Raw genomic sequence first — 18,207 nt, 5'->3', positions numbered from 1 at the left:
CTCCATCCAAGGCTAATCAGACAAGAACTTGCTTGGCTTCTGAACTCAAGACAAGGAAAGCAGCATTGCTAAAAACACTCAATTTTTCATTGCCACCGAATAAGAATTCCTTATTAAAGCTACCTGTCAGATGTAACTGAAAAATTAAAACTCAGATTAAATCATACTTTTAGATAGATTCATCATATAAATGAATCTGTATTAACAAATTTTAAAGCATAGTCATTTTTATATATATAGTAGGAAAACGTTTTGAATATTGGCATTAAACATCAATGATAAAACATTGTAGTATTACAATATTGCTATTTTACAAAATAACTTTTATGATTTGGAATCAAATGTAATATTTAGAAAAATAATTTACATAAAGTACAAATATAGTTAATTTTAACAAGTTGAAAAATCCAGAGGAAGAATGCTAAATTTATGTTTAGGTCATTCATAATAAGAAAATGCAATGTGGCGTAGTTACAGGATTTCTTTCCGTAATATTTTTAAGTAGTAAGCAGCCCCGGGGGGGGGGGGGGGGGACTTGTTTTAGAATATACCTGAGAATTTCTTATTAATGGGAATAGTTTTTCTAAATATCTATGGTTATAGACAACTAGGAAAAAAACATACATACCAACACTGTTCCAGAGCAGTTTTTCCCCTCCCATAAGCTAAATCAAGGAGGATCTTTTTAATTATCCGTGTTTTCATCAAGGTCTTCTACCTCCCTGTGGCAACAATATCTTAAAGTTAAAAGAAAACTTTTATTTGTGCCACAGGGAGGGTTTTTGATGCAATATAAAGAACGTAGAAAAGGAGACAAATGTTTAATACTATCATCAGATTAAAAACACCTGTCCATGGTGTCCTGAAAATAACAAATTCTGAAAGAATTAGTGGAAACTTTTAACAATTCCATTTTATATGAAGTTCTTCAAACATCAAACCAATTTTTTCTTATTAAAGTGTGCTTAAAAATAACATATGTCAGTTTTAGTCCTGAATAAATTGTTTACATAGAAATTAATATTTCAAATGTATATTTCTTAGAACACACTGCTCATGGTGCAGTATAGTAGGTTGGGTCCATCTTGTCCCTATTTTGAAGAGATGGCATCTTGCGTTGTTGAAGGTACATGATGAAATGAAAATAGCTCATTGGAGCAAAATAGGAGACAATTTTTGGTCATTCATTTTTATCCAGGGGTCTGTACCACCTTCCCTGTACTATTGTCTCTATAGTTTTAGGAAAGCTCTCTTCTACAGAATAAGAGGAAGGAGAAATCAATAAAACTATTTATCTTATAAAGGAATTCGGGATCCAATTCACTAAAAAACACTTCTATAAATGCTATTTTCACACAGTAAAATAAAGTACTAAAGTATTAAAACAGGAAGTACTGTTTATTTACAGTACTTTTTGGTTTTATTCATGATGGGATTATATCAAATCTAAGGGATCATGCAAAATAAATGTTGACAATTCCTATACTAAAGAAGACACGAATATGTATAAAGCTTTATAAGTCAATAGCATTAATCCCTATACATATATTTACAAGAATTTTGTTCAAAGAATCTCAAGATGAAATTCTAAGTTATCTTAATTGAAATATCTTTTTAATACATCACAATGCTATCTAATTTTTAGCTAACTAAAAGATTCTGTAATTAATATAAACTGTTGCTTCTATCTAAAACCTAAACTTAATCTTAAAAGTCAACATTATTTATTCTTACTAACACCAACAAAACTTTGGGGATGTGCTGCTAAATAAACATTGCTTACTGATTGCTTCATGCAATGACTGTTTGAAGGTACAAAGGTGCTGAAAAAGTAATTTTGCAACCAAGAAGTGTGTTCACGACCTTTGCAGCATCTCTGTCGCAGTCACATGTTCACTATTACAGTCAGTTATTATGCATTGTCCTGGGTCTGATGCATTTTTTCTTGTTTCTTGTTTTATTCACACACAGAATGCCAAGATTGCTTAAACAATCACTTACTGAGCTGCCTTTTGGGGGAGCAAAGATCTTCCCCCCCAAATGCTAACACCAAGTTAATGAGCTCAGATATGTGCCTTTAATTAGCTGGCTGGTAACTGCTTCCTATTACTGATAAGACTTTAATCACTTTCACACTTTCTGCTTTTGTTCATGTCCCAAAGGATTGTTGTTCTTCAAGTAATTTTTGTATATAAATACTGATTACTGTATTTCGTAAGAATTTTTCACTGTGACACACAACAGTGATATTTGAAAAAACCCCAAAGTATCTTGAATATATAGTTTATACAATTACTCAATACAAAATCTTACACTAAGGGATTATTTACAAAGTTAAAGGTTTCCTCTGTCCAGTCACGATCGACTCTAGGGGCAGTGTTCAGCTCCATTTCTTAACCATTATCAGAAGACGCTTCTATAGTCATGTGACCAGCCTGACTGTACAACAAGGCGCACGGAATGTTGTTACCTTCACACCAAACTGGTACCTATTTATCTACTTGCATTTGCATGCTTTTGAACTGCTAGGTGAGCAGGAGCTGGGACAAGTAACAGAAGTTCACCAAGCAGTGCTTGGGTCTAAAACTCGGGCTCTCAGCTTTCCAGTTGATAAAGTCAGTCTTTAATTGCTTTAATTGTTGAGCCATCACTTATTTTACCTCAGTATTTTAAAATCCAAGGCTTTTTGTGAACTTTAAGCTCTAATTACATAATTACTGGTCTCCGTAAATAGCAGAAGTACATTTTAGGGCTTTGGAATATAAATATACTATACTTATAAAAAGCAATATTGGACGTTTGATCTTTCATGAAGATTTTTTTATATTACCCCCCGAGTTGCTAACCCTTAAAGGAAACTTTTTAAAAATATATATTGAATTAGCACAGATCCCATTAATGTCCATATACAATCTCACCATATTAAATCACAATATTTGCTTTACAAGCCAGACAAACCTCTTATAAATCTCTTCATATATTTTAACTAGAATCACAAAAAATAAATTTCCATAAATTGCATTATAGCTTTCTTCTGCATAAAATTCAGTACAGCCTCAATTTAACATGCCATTGGGTAGGGAGTAGTTACAGATAATCCTTGACTTACAACCATTCGCTTAGTGACTGCTCAAAGTTACAATTACGCTAAAAAAGTGACTTATGACAGTTTTTTATACTTAACAACCGTTGCAGCATCACCATGATCATGTGATTAAAATTCGGATGCTTGGCAACTGACATGTATTTATGATATGATTTTAGTGACTCGGAATCATGTGATCACTTTTTGTGATCTTCTGATAAGCAAAGTCAATGGGGAAGCCAGATTCATTTAACAATCATGTTAGCAACTTAACAACTGCGGGGATTCACTTAATAACTCTAGCAATATACCTCTAGCAATAAGGGCATAAAATGGGGCAAAAATCACTTAACAAACGTTTTGTTTAGCAATGGAAATTTGGGGCTCAATTGTGGTCATAAGTCAAGGTTACAGTCACACTGTAAACATCTGTTAAATCTGATTTTTTTTATATCAGCTTAGCATTTGCATAGCTACCAAATTGATCTAACTAATGAAAAATAATTGCAATATTTGCAACAAAATCTGACATTATTCTGTTAAATTATACAGTAATCTTTGACTCACAACTTTGTTTAGTGATCATTCAAAATTACAGTGGCACTGAAAAATATGACTTATGACTGTTTTTCAAAGTTACAATCTTTGCAATAGCCCTAGGATCATGTGATCAAAATTCGGACACTTGGCAACTGGTTTGTATTTTTGACCATTGCTATGTCCCAAGGTCATGTGATCGATCATCTTTTGTGACCTTCTGGCAAGCAAGATCAATGGGAAAGCCAGATTCACTTAACAACCAGATTACTAAATTAACAATTGCCGTGATTCACTTAACAACTGTGGCAAGCAAGGTCATAAAGTGGACAAAACTCACTTAATACATGTTTCACTGAATAACATACATTTTTGGCTCAATTGTGGTTGTAAGTCAAGGACTACCTGTACAGTATATTTAATGTTTATTTAACTTTACAGTTCATTTAATGGTTTGTTTTGTGCTTTCACCAGCTATTCATGCTAAAGTTAACAAATTCACAGATACATGTAGACCTCTCAGTGGTGTACCGTAAAGCCTTAATTTATTACACCTCAGTTTAAAGGACCTCAGCAAAGGAAAACTTTTTTGTTCAGACTTCTCCATTAATAAGACTGTCCATTAAACTGGGGGTTTGTCCATTATATCTGGATTATAAATGGATGCCAGATATGCAGTGGTACAATTGTGTAAATGATGTAATTTGACATCTTTTCAGATATAAAGGATACCTTCACCCATATTAAATTGACGTTTTATTGTCATATAACAGCGATGGCGAACCTTTTTTGGTGGGGGGAGCGCAGGGGGGTCGTGTGCGGGCGTGCCGCACCCATAATGCAACGCGCAACCCTCCAGTGCGCATGCGTGCACAACGCGCAACCCCCCCATTTTTACATGCTTTTTTCACCCTCCCCAGGCTCCAGAGGCTTTATAGGAGCCTGGAGAGGGCGAAAAGAGCCTCCCCGCCCCCCGGAGGCCCTCCGGAGGCTTCAGTCACTTCCGGTTTGCTCGGAGGGTCGTTTTAAGCGCTCTGAAGGCTTCAGGGAAGCCTCCGGACGGTCCCTGAAGCCTTCGGAACACTTAAAACGACCCTCCGAGCAACCCGGAAGTCACTTCCGGTTTGCTCAGAGGGTGGTTTTAAGCATTCCGAAGGCTTCAGGGAAGCCTCCGGACAGTCCCTGAAGGCTTCAGGGAAGCCTCCGGACAGTCCCTGAAACCTCTGGGGGGGGGAGGCTCTTTTCACCCTCCCCAGGCTCCTATAAAGCCTCTGGAGCCTGGGGAAGGCGAAAAATACCTTTTAAAAAGGTGAATTCAGCTGGCCAGCGCGCACATGCGCGCTGGGCAGCTGACAAGGCAGCGCTTCACGTGCCCTGACAAATGGCTCTGCGTGCCACTTGTGGCACGCGTGCCATAGGTTCGCCATCACTGTCATATAATATGATGGATTTTGACTACTGTAGTGTGTAGTACAATTCAGTATGAGATGTGAACCTAGTTAGTATTCATCTATAAACTATAATTTGTTACTTCCTGCAAGATGTACCCTCAATTAATCATAATTTGTTTGAACCATAAGTAGTAATGATATTTTTAAAGCAATACATTAATTGACTAATACCTTCCTTTAAGGTTTGCTTACACAGAGCAAAAACTAAATAAAGGGGTCTAACAAATCTTGAAATTACAGCTTTTCTTTATGAAAATGCAGACTACGACTCGCACATAGTCCTGAACTATTTGTTAAGTAACCATTCAAAGTTACAACAACACTGAAATAGTGATTTATGACCGGTGCTTGCACTTATGACTGTCACAGCATCACCAGTCTTTTGATAGAATCCCTAACCCTAACAGTCAAAATTTCAGCAGCCAGCATACATTTATGACAGTGGTGGGTTCCGGATCCCATTCCAACTAGTACGGTAGGAATGGGCCTGGCGGCGTCCACATGGACGCACATGCGTCTTAGCGCCTCCGCGATGCTCCAGCTGCTCAGCGAAGCATTGTACAGGCGCTGGACACACCGTGCGCAGAAGCGCAGAAGACTTAAAAGACTGGTAAGGAGCTCAGGGGGGCCCTCCAGAGCACCGTACCAGAACGGTATCCGGTGCTCCAGGCAGGCTCCGGTACGCCCATACCGGGACGTACCGCCTGCAACCCACCACTGATTTATGATGGCTGCAGCATCCTGAGATCATATGATCACTATCTTCAACCTTCTCAGCTGGTTTCTGACAAGCAAAATCAATGGGAAAGCTGGATTTTCTTAACAACCATTTAATTCACTTAACAACTGCAGTGGCAAAAAAGTTCGCAAAACTGGGTGTGACTCACTTTACAGTCGCCTTGCTAAACAATAGAAATTCTGGTCCTAAATGTGGTCAACTTACAACCACAATTGAGCCCAAAATTTATGTTGTTAAGTGGAAAATTTGTTAAGTGGATTTGTCCCATTTTACGACTTTTCTTGCTACATTTGTTAACGAATCACTGCAGTTGTTAAATTAGTAAAATGTTAAATTAATTTGGCTTCTCCATTGGCTTTGCTTGTTAGAAGGTTGCAAAATGACTCCTGAACACTGCAACCATCATAAATAAGAGTCAGTTGCCAAGCATCTGAAAGTAAATCACGTGGCCACTGGAATTTGCAAGGGTCATAAGTGCGAAAAATGGTCATAAGTCACTATTTTCAGTGCCACTGTAACTTCGAACATTCACTAAATGAACTGCTGTAAGTCGAGGACTTTGTGTATTGTTTAAAAAAGATAATATTTCATATTACCTATCATACTACCTAAGAATACAAAGTAACTAGCATGTTAAAACACCAACATAATTTTGCATCCAAATAAATTAGGATAGGCTATAATATATTTAGTTTTTGCAAAATGCTATTACTGAAACAAAAACAGCAAGTATCTCAGCAGAAGCTATCTATATTTTGGAATACAAACTGAAAAATCACCCAGGAAATAATTAAGCTGGTATGTGATGCATCATATACGTATAACAGTGAACTTGTTTTTACTTATTGCTCCTATTAAATGGAACAGGGCAGATTTTAATCGGTAATTAAAATGTTAAATAGACCAAATAAGTCTTTCATTTGTGGCAAAGTATTTAAAGATCTACCTGTTTTCACAGTTTCCGTCTCGATTTCTTGTTCTTCTGCAACATCTTGTAGCAGGTAAGTTTCATCATCATAAACAAAAATCTGTGCAGCATATCCTTGTTCTATTCTGGCGCATGGTATTGGCTCTACAATCACTGCTGGATATTCAGAAACTGGTTCATTCTCCTATGGAACACAGTGAGAAAGATGTGTATAATATCAACATCTTAATCCAAGCAATATTTTCTATTTGTAAAGCTATGTCTTTAATATAATTTTACAAATCTGTCTAGATATAAGATATGAATTTGAGAAAATACATCAGTGTAAAAAACATGCAAGCATTATTAATTTCTCACCAGATGTGTACCAAGTTTTGGAAAAACATATAATTTAAAATGTACTAGCATTTTATTTTCATAACTTGGAAGTGACTTGGTACATTAGTAAAAGAATAATCAGAATAGAAAAAAATAGCATGGTTCAAATTTATACTATTAATATTTTTATATTATTATTTAAAAATACATTTTGGTCAACTCCTGTTGATGAACATATTCCTGTCTCTTCTTTTCCCCACAACAACCCTGTAAGGTGGGTTGGGCCAAGAGAGAATTCTTTAATTTCAGTGATATAATCAAATTTATTCGAGATTTTTGGTTTTTCATTGAATTGTTTTTAGATTTATATCCTACCTCTCCCCGGGAAATTCAAGGCAACATACAGAGTGCTCTGTCTTCTATTTTTTTCTCCGCAGAAGGAGGCCTGTGAGATTAGCTGGACTAAGTGGTACGGCAGTAATTGTCCCATGACTGAGGGTAGATTGCCCCACAGTTCTAGCCCAATATCTTAACTACTACTATCCATACATTTGATTTTTTTATCTTCTTTCCAAAATACATTTTGAATTTACATGAAGAACATACGGCTTCTCCTATTTTCTGACCTTGCCTTGAATCTGTACTCCATTGCTGTCAAATTCCAGGCTTGAGCTTCCATTGTGAACTACTGCTGATGTCATTGTACATTCCTTGGATGTATTGCAAGGCTAACAGCAAAATATGTCAATGTTTTCAAGAACCACAATGTTGGCAGTATGAAGAGGTCCACAAGCCAGGGGGAATATTTCCAAAATTCAACTTCTCAGTACTGGAATAAGAGATCCTGAGAGAAAACATAAGCATTAGTTAGTCAGTATTTTATATGCTAATGCTTCTAAAAGGTATACAAGGTTACATTAAAATTGACCAATACCAAATGGTGTAATTTGCATTGCAAGTAGTCCTTGTTAACTGGCCACAACTGAAAATGGAACTTGATTAAGGAAAGTGGTCACTAAGTGAAGCCACAACTGTCCTTATAATCTTACTTCAACTTTCCTTCACTTTACACATCTGTGAAAGTTACAGTGATGATTGATCGTAAAGTTACATTTGCATCACCACTCTCTGAAAGGTCACTAAACAAGGCAATAGCACTTACACTTACATGTTGCTTCATAGTGCTTTACAGTCCTCTCTAAGTGGTTTACAGAGTTAGTATATTGCCCCTAACAAAAATTCCGCCAAGCTTGGAAGGGTGGAAAGCTGAGTCATCCTTGAGCCAAAGAGGATGAAACTGCTGGCAGTCAGCAGAATAAACATGCAATACTGCATTCTAGCCACTGAGTCACCGAGGCAATAGCTACATAAGGACTATCTGTATTTGAAAAATTATTAATTTTCCATCTCATCTGTTTGTTAAACTTTACACATCATTCACAAATGTATGTACCTTATTTAAAGTTTCAGCTACTTTAAAATCTTTTTAATATTACTTTCAGAAATTATATTACTATTCAAAAGTAATTAACTATATAAACTAAGATAAATTCAAAAAATAACCTAGAGATATTTAAATAAATTTAAAAATATTACTATTCATTGGTTATGAACTCAAGCATTTTCTGTAGCTATATATTTATATACAATGCTAAAGTAGCTCAATTCATAGTTTCTGCCACAATAATTCTCTAATGCCAACTGTAATATTAAATAATTAATTTTATGAATGAAATACAAGAAATAAAAGAAATAATAAAGCATTCAATCATTAACCCCATCACATTCTGAGCGCATCAGTAGAAACTATAACTCTGGGGTGCCGAACATAAGAATTCACACATATATGCATATAACGGAAAAGTTTTAAATCTGTCCTGGGAAACCGAGTAGAAACAAAGAATTGGTGAATTCTCGTTCAACCCATCACAAGGCCAGTGGCCAGTTACACTCTCTCTCTTTCAGAAACTATTTCTGAAAATATTGCCAAGAAAATAAATGGACATGCCCAAGCAGTTGTGAAGAGTCAAGATTTCAATGCACACACAGAGAAACACAGATACAGACAACATATACATGCACATGTATAGTAATATTAAAAGTATGTACTCTTCAAACAGTTATAAGGATGGTTGCTTCTTGTTGTTAACGCCAGTAAAAACACAAATTTCCTGCCTTTCTTTTGCCATGTCAGTGACTGGTAAAATGCTATTGGTCAACGGGATCCTGAGGATGTTAGCAGCTATTCTCACAGAATGCTACAATCATTCACAATAATTCCTATAGTGTGTGAAAACACTATTGGTCTTTGCATGCACATGTGCACCAGAAACCGGAAAATCAGGTGGCTGGTGTGCATGCAGGCGCTGGAAACCAGAAGATCATCTTCCCGGTGTGCCGGGTGGCTGCTCTTCTGGTTTCCGGCACACGTGCACACGTGAAGACCAGATGGCCGGCGCGCTGGAACCCAGAAGAGCAACGGGCGATGGCTCACGTTCCCGGAGAGATGGCTCTGTGTGCCACTTCCAGCCGCGTGCCATAGGTTTGCCATCACAGACCTAGACCATTACAGGCAATTTATGACCTGGACAAAGTGAAACTGAATCCCTTTGGTATTTCTGACAAACAGTACACAGTGCATTCTTCGCCTTCTAGCCTGTATAACAGCCTGTATGCCAACTTATCTATCTTCCAAACACTCTTATTTCCCTTACCTCTCTGTGGTTGAATTCAAGTGTGGCATTCCCACTAAGTTCCACTGATCCTCTCCCTATCTTCTTTCCTGTTAGCTGCTTGCATTTGCTGATTGCTCCTACCCTATCTTTTTTCCTCCCACTCATCTATGCCCAATGGTCTTGTCTTGTTTCCCATTGTCTTCTACTCAGAATGGACCAAACACATACTTTGATCTGAATATGCATTTGAAACAGTGTTCTGTTCATGGAACAATCCATGCACATAATATTTACACCTCTTTAGTGGCTAGCAACTATACTGTATATAAATTGATCTATAAGCTAAGGGAAAGATAATAAGCTTTAAATATGTTATACATACTCAAAAAATTAGTCTTGCAATCATCACTGTACTTTCTACCAGGGATCAACAGAAAACAAATAAGCTTTTCAGATACTTTCTCTGTACAAGAGAGAATCTGACTGAACAGTTGCCATAGATGTAGCTAGGTAGCTGTCACCACAAGACACCTGATGGCTTACCTCTGTTTCCTCAGAGAGCCTCTGGAAGTGTTACATAGTCAAAACAGAGATGGCGAAAAAAATAACTTTCTATTTTGTTGTTACTCATCAACAACCAAAATAAGAATAGATTAAACTGACTAACTGGAAGAACTCAAAATATTACTTATTAAAATGAGCCTAACAGTAACTGACACATTTAAACATGCATCATTTAGCTTCTTAAACACTACAAACATAGAAAAGAAATTTCACTATATAACTAGTACTGGTAAAATAAAGAATATTCAGAAAACTTTAACTCATATAATGATAGCATATAAACTGCTTGTAATTAATAGGTCAAGACTTCAGATGTTTACCCCTAACCCTAACACTGCATACAGGAAAACTGGCTACCAGACAAGTCAATCAATTCACTATGAATTAATATTTAATATTAATTAAACATTAAATAATATTTAATATTTAAAAATACTGTCTTCCTTCAATCCATTTCAATTTCTGCTCTCTGGAACAACAGAAAACATATTGTAACTTATTTGTCTATGATATTAATTCAGGTATTTTAGAGTACTCTTATATCTCTCCACAACATTCCCAATTTATTCAGTTGCTTCTTCTAGGACAAAGGTGCTAATTCCCCTGATTATTCTCCTATATGAAATACTTTTTAGTGCCCAGAAATAAATATATTTGAAGTAGGGTATAATAAATAAAAGCTATCATTTCTTCTGATTTGGGAAATGTATTTTCTCTTCATAAAATGGGAAGACTAGTGATGGTTAACAGTTGTCCATAATGACTGGCCATGGTGGCATTTTGAAGAGGTAGCATGCCATCTCCTCTTTCAAAACCATCAACCCTTCTCTCCAAGTGGTTTCCTACTACCCTAATGTACTTTGTCAAACTAGCTCAATCTAGTCTGACAGACAAGAACAAGACAGAAGTCCTTCTATAAACTCAGAGTTTAAATGTTCAGCCCCTAGCAGCTTATTGAAATTCTGCACAACCAGCATCTAATTCCAACCATATAGGATTTTGTCTGCAAAATTCTTAGCAAAAAAGTTATAGAAGCCAGTGGGAAGAAACAATGAGGACCGATGTCACTCCATAAACATGATATAAAGCTGAATTTGCGTTCAATCATATTCACTTTTTATCTTACACCAGTGTCACTCTGGGCATCTCGATGTCATTTCTCAGAACTCCTCAATGATCCGAGGAGCACTCCAGAACTACTTACAGAGAGAAATCAGCAGCACAAGATAACCTGGAAATGATATGACAATAATAAAGGACTAAAGAACTCACCACCACCTGTAAAAACAAGATCCACCCCAAAAACCTAAAGCCAATCTATCTCACTAGGGTTGAATCAAAGTTGGTTCTTCTCTATCCAGACCTTCACAACCTCTTAGCATTCAGTCAGCACTGTGACACATCCCATCCACCAAAGATGAAGATGTATAACAGTAGTATCAGAATACTAGCAAATGATCTTGCCCAGCATTCTTATGTAACACTTAAAAGGGGTTTTTAACTGCTAGCCTACTGGTAGCATTTCAAAAGCATGCAGATATGAGTAGATAAATAGATACCACTTTGGTGGGAAGGCAATAGTTCTCTATTTGCCCCATGCTGAGCTCTGTGGCATGTTGTCATGCTGGCCACATGACTCTGGAGATATGCTGGCTCAACAGCTTAGAAATGGAGATGAGCATCATCCCCTAAAGTTGGCTACGACTAACAGAGTAAAGCCCACAGAGACTCCTTTAGCTTTACCTTAGAAAGGAAAGAGACCCAATCCCTGAGGGGGCCTAGGCCCAACCTCTTCCCCTCCCCCAGATCTGACTGAAACCAGCAAAAGAGAAAGGAGAACACCACAAAACATGTTCAACCCCCAAAGCTATCTCAAAAGGATGCCATAGCAAATGCATCAAAAGCCACTGAGAGATCCAAGAAGGGCAGGATTGCTGCAGCACCCCCATCCCAAGCCCTCCAGAAGTCATCTATAAGCACAACCAATGTAATTGTGCTACTGTACCCCATACTGAACTCAGACTGCAAAGAGAAAGACTGGAGTTTGAGGGAAAATGTCTAAAATTGTGGGGTTAAAGGATGGCCTCTATAAAAGGGGGCTTAACATCACCTCCTTCAAGACAGGCAGTGCGACCCTCTCCCTCAAAAAAGGCATTTGGACGTTACCAGATGGATAATTTCAGAATAAAACTGAAAACACCAATCAAAAACAAAATGACAGACTGTTCAAATATAGTCAACGAGGACTCATTCTGGTAGAGATGTGAAATCCCTAGATTTCTCAGAAAGTCAAAGGAGGAAACCCCCTAGGAACAGAGGGTGTACAGTACAATGAATGAATAAAAATTTCCAAGGTCAAGCAAGGAAGAATAAATTGGAGAAAAAGGAAATCTCAGTAAGAAATGAAATAGTATTCTGCATAATTACAGAAACTTTAATAAAGAGAATATACTCAGCAATCAATCACAGAGATGTGCCAAACAACAGATCAGCTTTCATTTAGGAAAGCATCTAGAGCAGATGAAATGCCAGCTATTGAATTGTTACAAACCTGCAGGAGAGGTGACTGCTGTATATTAGCTAATATGAATCTAAAAATAAGATCAGTGAATATACCTAAACTGAAGAAAAGAGATAAAGACAATGTAGAACTAATTGAACCATTGTACTAATTTTCACACAAGCGAGGGTTTGCTCAAGGTTTTGCAAATATTAACACAACCATATATGAAAACATGCCAACTAAAGAGATAGGTTTTAAAAAATGACATAGGGACATAAGACCAGATGGCTATCATAAGATAGATAATAAAAAGCAAGAAAATATATAAGAAGCAGCTTCACCTTTGCTTCATTGATTACAAGAAAGTGTTTGTGTAGATACACCAGAATGTAGAGCATACAGTGTTAATAGTAATGATTATGCCATAATGTCTGATTATTCTTGAGAAAGCTATATTATAAATAAATTACAGAAAAAAAGAGTTTAAAGAAATAAAATGTTTCAGAATGGTGAAGCAAGTAAAACAAATATATATAATTTCCCTATATATTTAACTTCTGCTATAAATGCGTTATAAGAACGGCCACACAGAAAAATATATGACAGCTGAAATCAAAATAAGAAATAGAAATAGTAACAATTAAGATAGACAGACAAGCACTATTTGGTTAGTTGCAAGTAAAGATTTATAAAAACGCATTACACAAGTAAAATTAGATGTGAAAAATCTGAATTAATGTTAAAAAGAAAAAGATAATGAATTATCAACAGACCTGCACACTCAATGAACTTAAAAGTCAACCGCCAAAAAGTGAAGACGATAGATACTCTACAGAAGAAAGCAATATAAGTTACACAAAATCATAGAGAGTTGAAGGACAACGAAAATCAGAATGGTAAAAGTAATAGCGCTCCCGTTAATATATGCCTGTGAAAACTAAACCCTGAAAAAGGTACCTGCCTTCAAATTATGGGTATTTGTAGTTTGATTGCTGTCAGTGCTACAGACTACAAAAAGAACCATTTAATCCCAGGCCAAATAAAGACTACAGTAATTGCTTTCTTAAGGCAGGGAACAATAAGCAGAAAGTCACAACTTATAAGCAGATGATAGAGCAGAAAAATATATACTTCTAAATCAACCACAGAAATGCAGAGCTGTCAATATATTGCTGTAATTATAACTTAGTTTCAAGGTTCCAAAAAATACAGAGCATGACTTAGCATCTGTAGTGATCCATCAGAAAAAATACAAATTATCAGAAATGAATTAAAATTCATTCCTCCATTAGAAGCTGAAAAAAATGTTGCACCCAATCTGTATTTTACTTTCAATTCCTTGATCATGTCTAGGTCAAGCACAGTAGATGCATGATGTCAATATAGAGATAAAGAGCATCCATAACTGCCTTCAAATCAGATTAATATTATCACTCCATGGAAAAATAAGAAGTCCATCTTGCATCATTGACAGACTCAAGGGGTTTTAAAGTATTTTTGAGAATGAACTGAGTCAAGCAATTACTAGCGGCCAGCACAGGAGATAGTTGGGAAAATGAATGCAGGCAAACAGAGGAATGTTCCCATTGGTACCCAATTACTAGCTACCCCAAAGCAGCCCACAACAATCACAATACCCTGGTAAGAAGATAGCCAGCAAAAGGAAACACTCAGTAATCACTTTTTCTATGTCAGGACTTCTATATCTTTAAAACAAAAAATGCAATCAACAGATGAAGCTTTCTTCCATACAGAATTACAATGACATTAAATATTTATCCTATTTTATCTTTGCTTAACATCTCCCTTCCCCTCCAAAACAGGAAGTATGATTAACTTAGTTAAAACTGTTGGAATTATGGATAGGAAGAACAGAACAGCAGGGTTAACTCACGGATCATCCTCCAACAGAGATTATTTAATTGAAACACTCTTTACCATCCAGAACAGTAAAATTGGATCTGATTCAATTAATTCAGTCAAGGTTAAAAAAAAGAGGATTTGATTTCTACCATTATTGTTATCTCATAGGTCTGCAAATGGACTCTGTGATAAATTCACTCAGATTCAGTCAGAGTTGCTGGAGATCAATGCTCCAATTATTTCTCAACCATTTTTACCAAATTCAAAGTGAATTAATTTATCTCTAATTGGACCATCCTAATGGATCACTGTGACAATCCCAGATGGAGACTTATCAAATAATGATCCAACCACAACATGATACTTAAATATATGCATAGGGTTTTCAAAGTTAATTTCTGTTCATCAAGTGAAAGTCATGGTTAGACAACTGGCATAGACATTTATATAGAAACAACTCTCTTTTGTGTCTAATAACAAGTATTACAGGTAGTTCTCAATTTATGACCTAAATTGAGCTCAAACCTTAGGCTGTTAAGTGAGAAATTTGTTAAGTGAGTCTTGCCCCATTTTACGATTTTTGTCACATTTGTTAATTGAATCACTGCAGTTGTTGAATTAGTAACACAGATGTTACGTGAATCTTGTTTCCACACTGACTTTGCTTGTCAGAAGGTTGCAAAGGTAATCACATGACCCCAGGATACTGCAACAGTGATAAATGTGAATCAGTTGCCAAACATCCAAATGTAAATCATGTGACCATGGGGATGTTGCAACAGTCATAAGTGTGAAAAATGGTCATACTTTTTTCAGTGTCGTTGTAACTTCAAAAGATCACTAAGTGAACTGTTGTAAGTCGAGGATTACCTGTACTACCCTGTTTCCCTGAAAATAAGACCTCCCCGGATAATAAACCTAATCGGACTTTTGAGCGCATGTGCTAAAAGAAGCCCTCTCCCGAAAATAAACTGTCCCCCAAAATATTGCAACACAGCAAGAGCCATGAGGTGACCACACTTGCTGCCTTCTGCACCTCAAAAATAATATAACCTCCCCAAAAATAAGGCCAAGCACTTATTTCGGGGGTCAAAAGAAAATAAGACCCCGTCTTATTTTCAGGGAAACATGTAATAAAATGATACACAGACTGCATTTCACTAAATGTGTGGTTTGCAACAATGAGAACTAAATAAAAGCTAAAGTACAATCCATTCAAAGTTAACAAACATTCAGAATCCACTTATTAATTAAACCAAAAAGATTAAACCTTTGCCCCTTTCAGATTTATGCTTTGCTTGATTTATATATCAAGCAAGACATATTACAGTATTTTTCATGTGAAAACTATTAAACTATGTTGAATGTCATGTCCTTAAGACTGTGACTGAATTTAGTGTTACTTATGACTTCTCATAAGAATCGGGTTCTTCCCTAATTCAAAATGTCCAAAAAGTCATTGCCAATAAATTAGATGCTTTATGCTACATTGCTAAACAAAACAAAATAAAGCTATACTCATGAGCTAGATTAAAAAGAAATCCTTCCCTAAAAATAACTATCCTAAACATATAGGAAAAGTTACGGGATGTGAGATAAGCAAGAGATGTGACAGGATGGTTCAATACGAAATTATACTGACTCTTCTTACTTTATACTCAAATTAATGAAGTAATGTTTAAAAAATGAGACAGTGAGACTAAAAATGAGAAGGAAAATTTGACCTCATATGGAGAACTGGAAAACATGGTAGAACCTGGAGACAGTAGAAGAGAAAGAACCAGAGATATTACAAAATACAGATGTGCAAATAGAAGTGGAAGTACTTTGGCAAAAGAAAGGTAAGGTAACACTAATAATAGGCACCTTGGTTGTAATCCCCAAAAGTGGATTGAGTGATGTGGAGCATCATTCAAATGCATTTTATCTTGTGATGATAACTTTTATACCATCAAATAGCATCTGCCTATTCCAAGTCTTTGGGAAAGATTTGATGGGTAGATAAAAAGCCAAATCCAGTTTAAAAACTGCTGATTATTGGGCAAAGCATAATAATAATAATAAACAATGAAGAAGCTAAAGTACTCTGGAACTTTATAGTTCAAACAGACAAGCACCTGCTGCATAACAGCCCAGATTTAACAACTGTCAATATTCTGAAAGAGAAAAGTCTGGAAAATGGTAGTACCCAGAAACAGCAGAATAGAAAAGAAAAAACTGGAGAAGATAACAAAATACAAAGACCCGCAAAAAGAAATAAATGACTGTGGTAAAATAAACAAAAATAGTACCAAATACTAATAGGTGCCTTAGATACAATCCCAAAATATGTGGAGCCCCACTTGAACACCATCAGCATTGACAAAATCACCATCAGCCAACTGCAGAAGGCAGTTTTACTTGGAACATAACACTCACTTTTCAAATGTTTTCATATGATAATAACTGTGTCAAATAGGTTGAGTAGAGAGAGAAAAATTGACCTTAAAACCCCAGAATGCTTCTACACTTCTTGAGTTTCCCTCATCATAGTCATAGTCCATTATCTTAATCTTTATAACACACTGATTTTGTAGCTATCTCAAAATTCAAATATATATATATATATATATATATATATGTACATGTATGTGTGTGTGTATGTATATAATATTCAAATATAAATACTTTATATTATATTTCATAGCTAATATTTTGAGAACAAAGAATATATGGCTTTTTGCTTATGTATCTGTTCAGTCACAATTGGCTTCACTGATGCAATATATTTCAAATGCACAGATTATGCAAACAAAAGAATGGCCAGTATAGTCCAATGTTTTAAATTTTCAACTAGAACTGGAGAGACCCTGGTTCAAATCTAGCTCAGCCTAAGATATAGAAACTTACAGGCTGACTTCCTCCTCTCTCAGCCCAAACCACCTCACAAGGTTGTTGTTGAGATAAGATGAAGGAAAATCTTCATGCAAGTGCCTTGAGCTTCTATAAAGGTAGGCAGGCTATCTAATTAACAATGCAAAAATAAATGTAAAAGGGAAACCCCCTCAGCAGCTGGTTCTTTTTTTTTCATATTTTTTTTTCACCAGGGCTGTTAAAAGGGTCATCATCCCATTCAGTTTTCTCATATTCCAAACAATCCGAAGCAGGACTAAAAACAACGCAGTCATAAGGAGCCAGCCAGCAGTAAAGAGAAAATTGGTCGGGATGCAGTTACAACTTTCTTGCGTAACCTGACTTGTAAAGACATTGCAAATACTACTAGGCCAGGCATATTCAATGGTTCCGTTGTTGTTGTTTTGCAATCTAACGGGGAGGGGAGGGGGGAGCCCTGTCACAACCACCAAGACGGTCTAAGCAAGGCTTTCCCCAAGTACGTGCGTATGCAATGCTCATCCGGGAAATAATACGAGAAACCGAAAGTAAAGGTTTGGAGGAGGAGGGGGGGATGGAGGGAGAGCTAGGAGGCAAGTAATGTCATCCCAATTGACAAGGAGACCGGCCGAAGCGGCTTCATTTCCCGGCAACGAGGGCCTCGCTTACCCAC

General features: G+C 36.4%; 1 protein-coding gene across 4 annotated transcripts in view; it reads right to left on the bottom strand.

Annotated features, from left to right (window-relative positions):
* ELF2 (E74 like ETS transcription factor 2) overlaps positions 1-18,207 on the bottom strand; it is a 42,341-nt gene that overhangs the window by 23,033 nt on the left and 1,101 nt on the right. For 2 of the 4 annotated variants that reach the window (XM_081959117.1, XM_081959119.1), the window contains exons 2-3: positions 7,685-7,902; positions 6,759-6,924 (exon numbers count right to left, since the gene is read on the bottom strand). In XM_081959117.1, coding sequence (XP_081815243.1) covers positions 6,759-6,924; positions 7,685-7,759 — 241 coding nt within the window. In that variant the 5' untranslated portion in view covers positions 7,760-7,902. Of the gene's footprint in view, positions 1-620; positions 702-6,758; positions 6,925-7,684; positions 7,903-18,207 lie in introns of those variants that run through there. The other 2 variants (XM_081959118.1, XM_081959121.1) reach the window with 2 other exon arrangements.

The sequence above is a fragment of the Natrix helvetica genome, assembly GCF_964273705.1.
Source record: "Natrix helvetica genome assembly, chromosome: 7".
Taxonomy (NCBI): domain Eukaryota; kingdom Metazoa; phylum Chordata; class Lepidosauria; order Squamata; family Natricidae; genus Natrix; species Natrix helvetica.
Note: the sequence above shows the minus strand (reverse complement) of the source record. Positions and strands in the feature narration are given on the sequence as shown.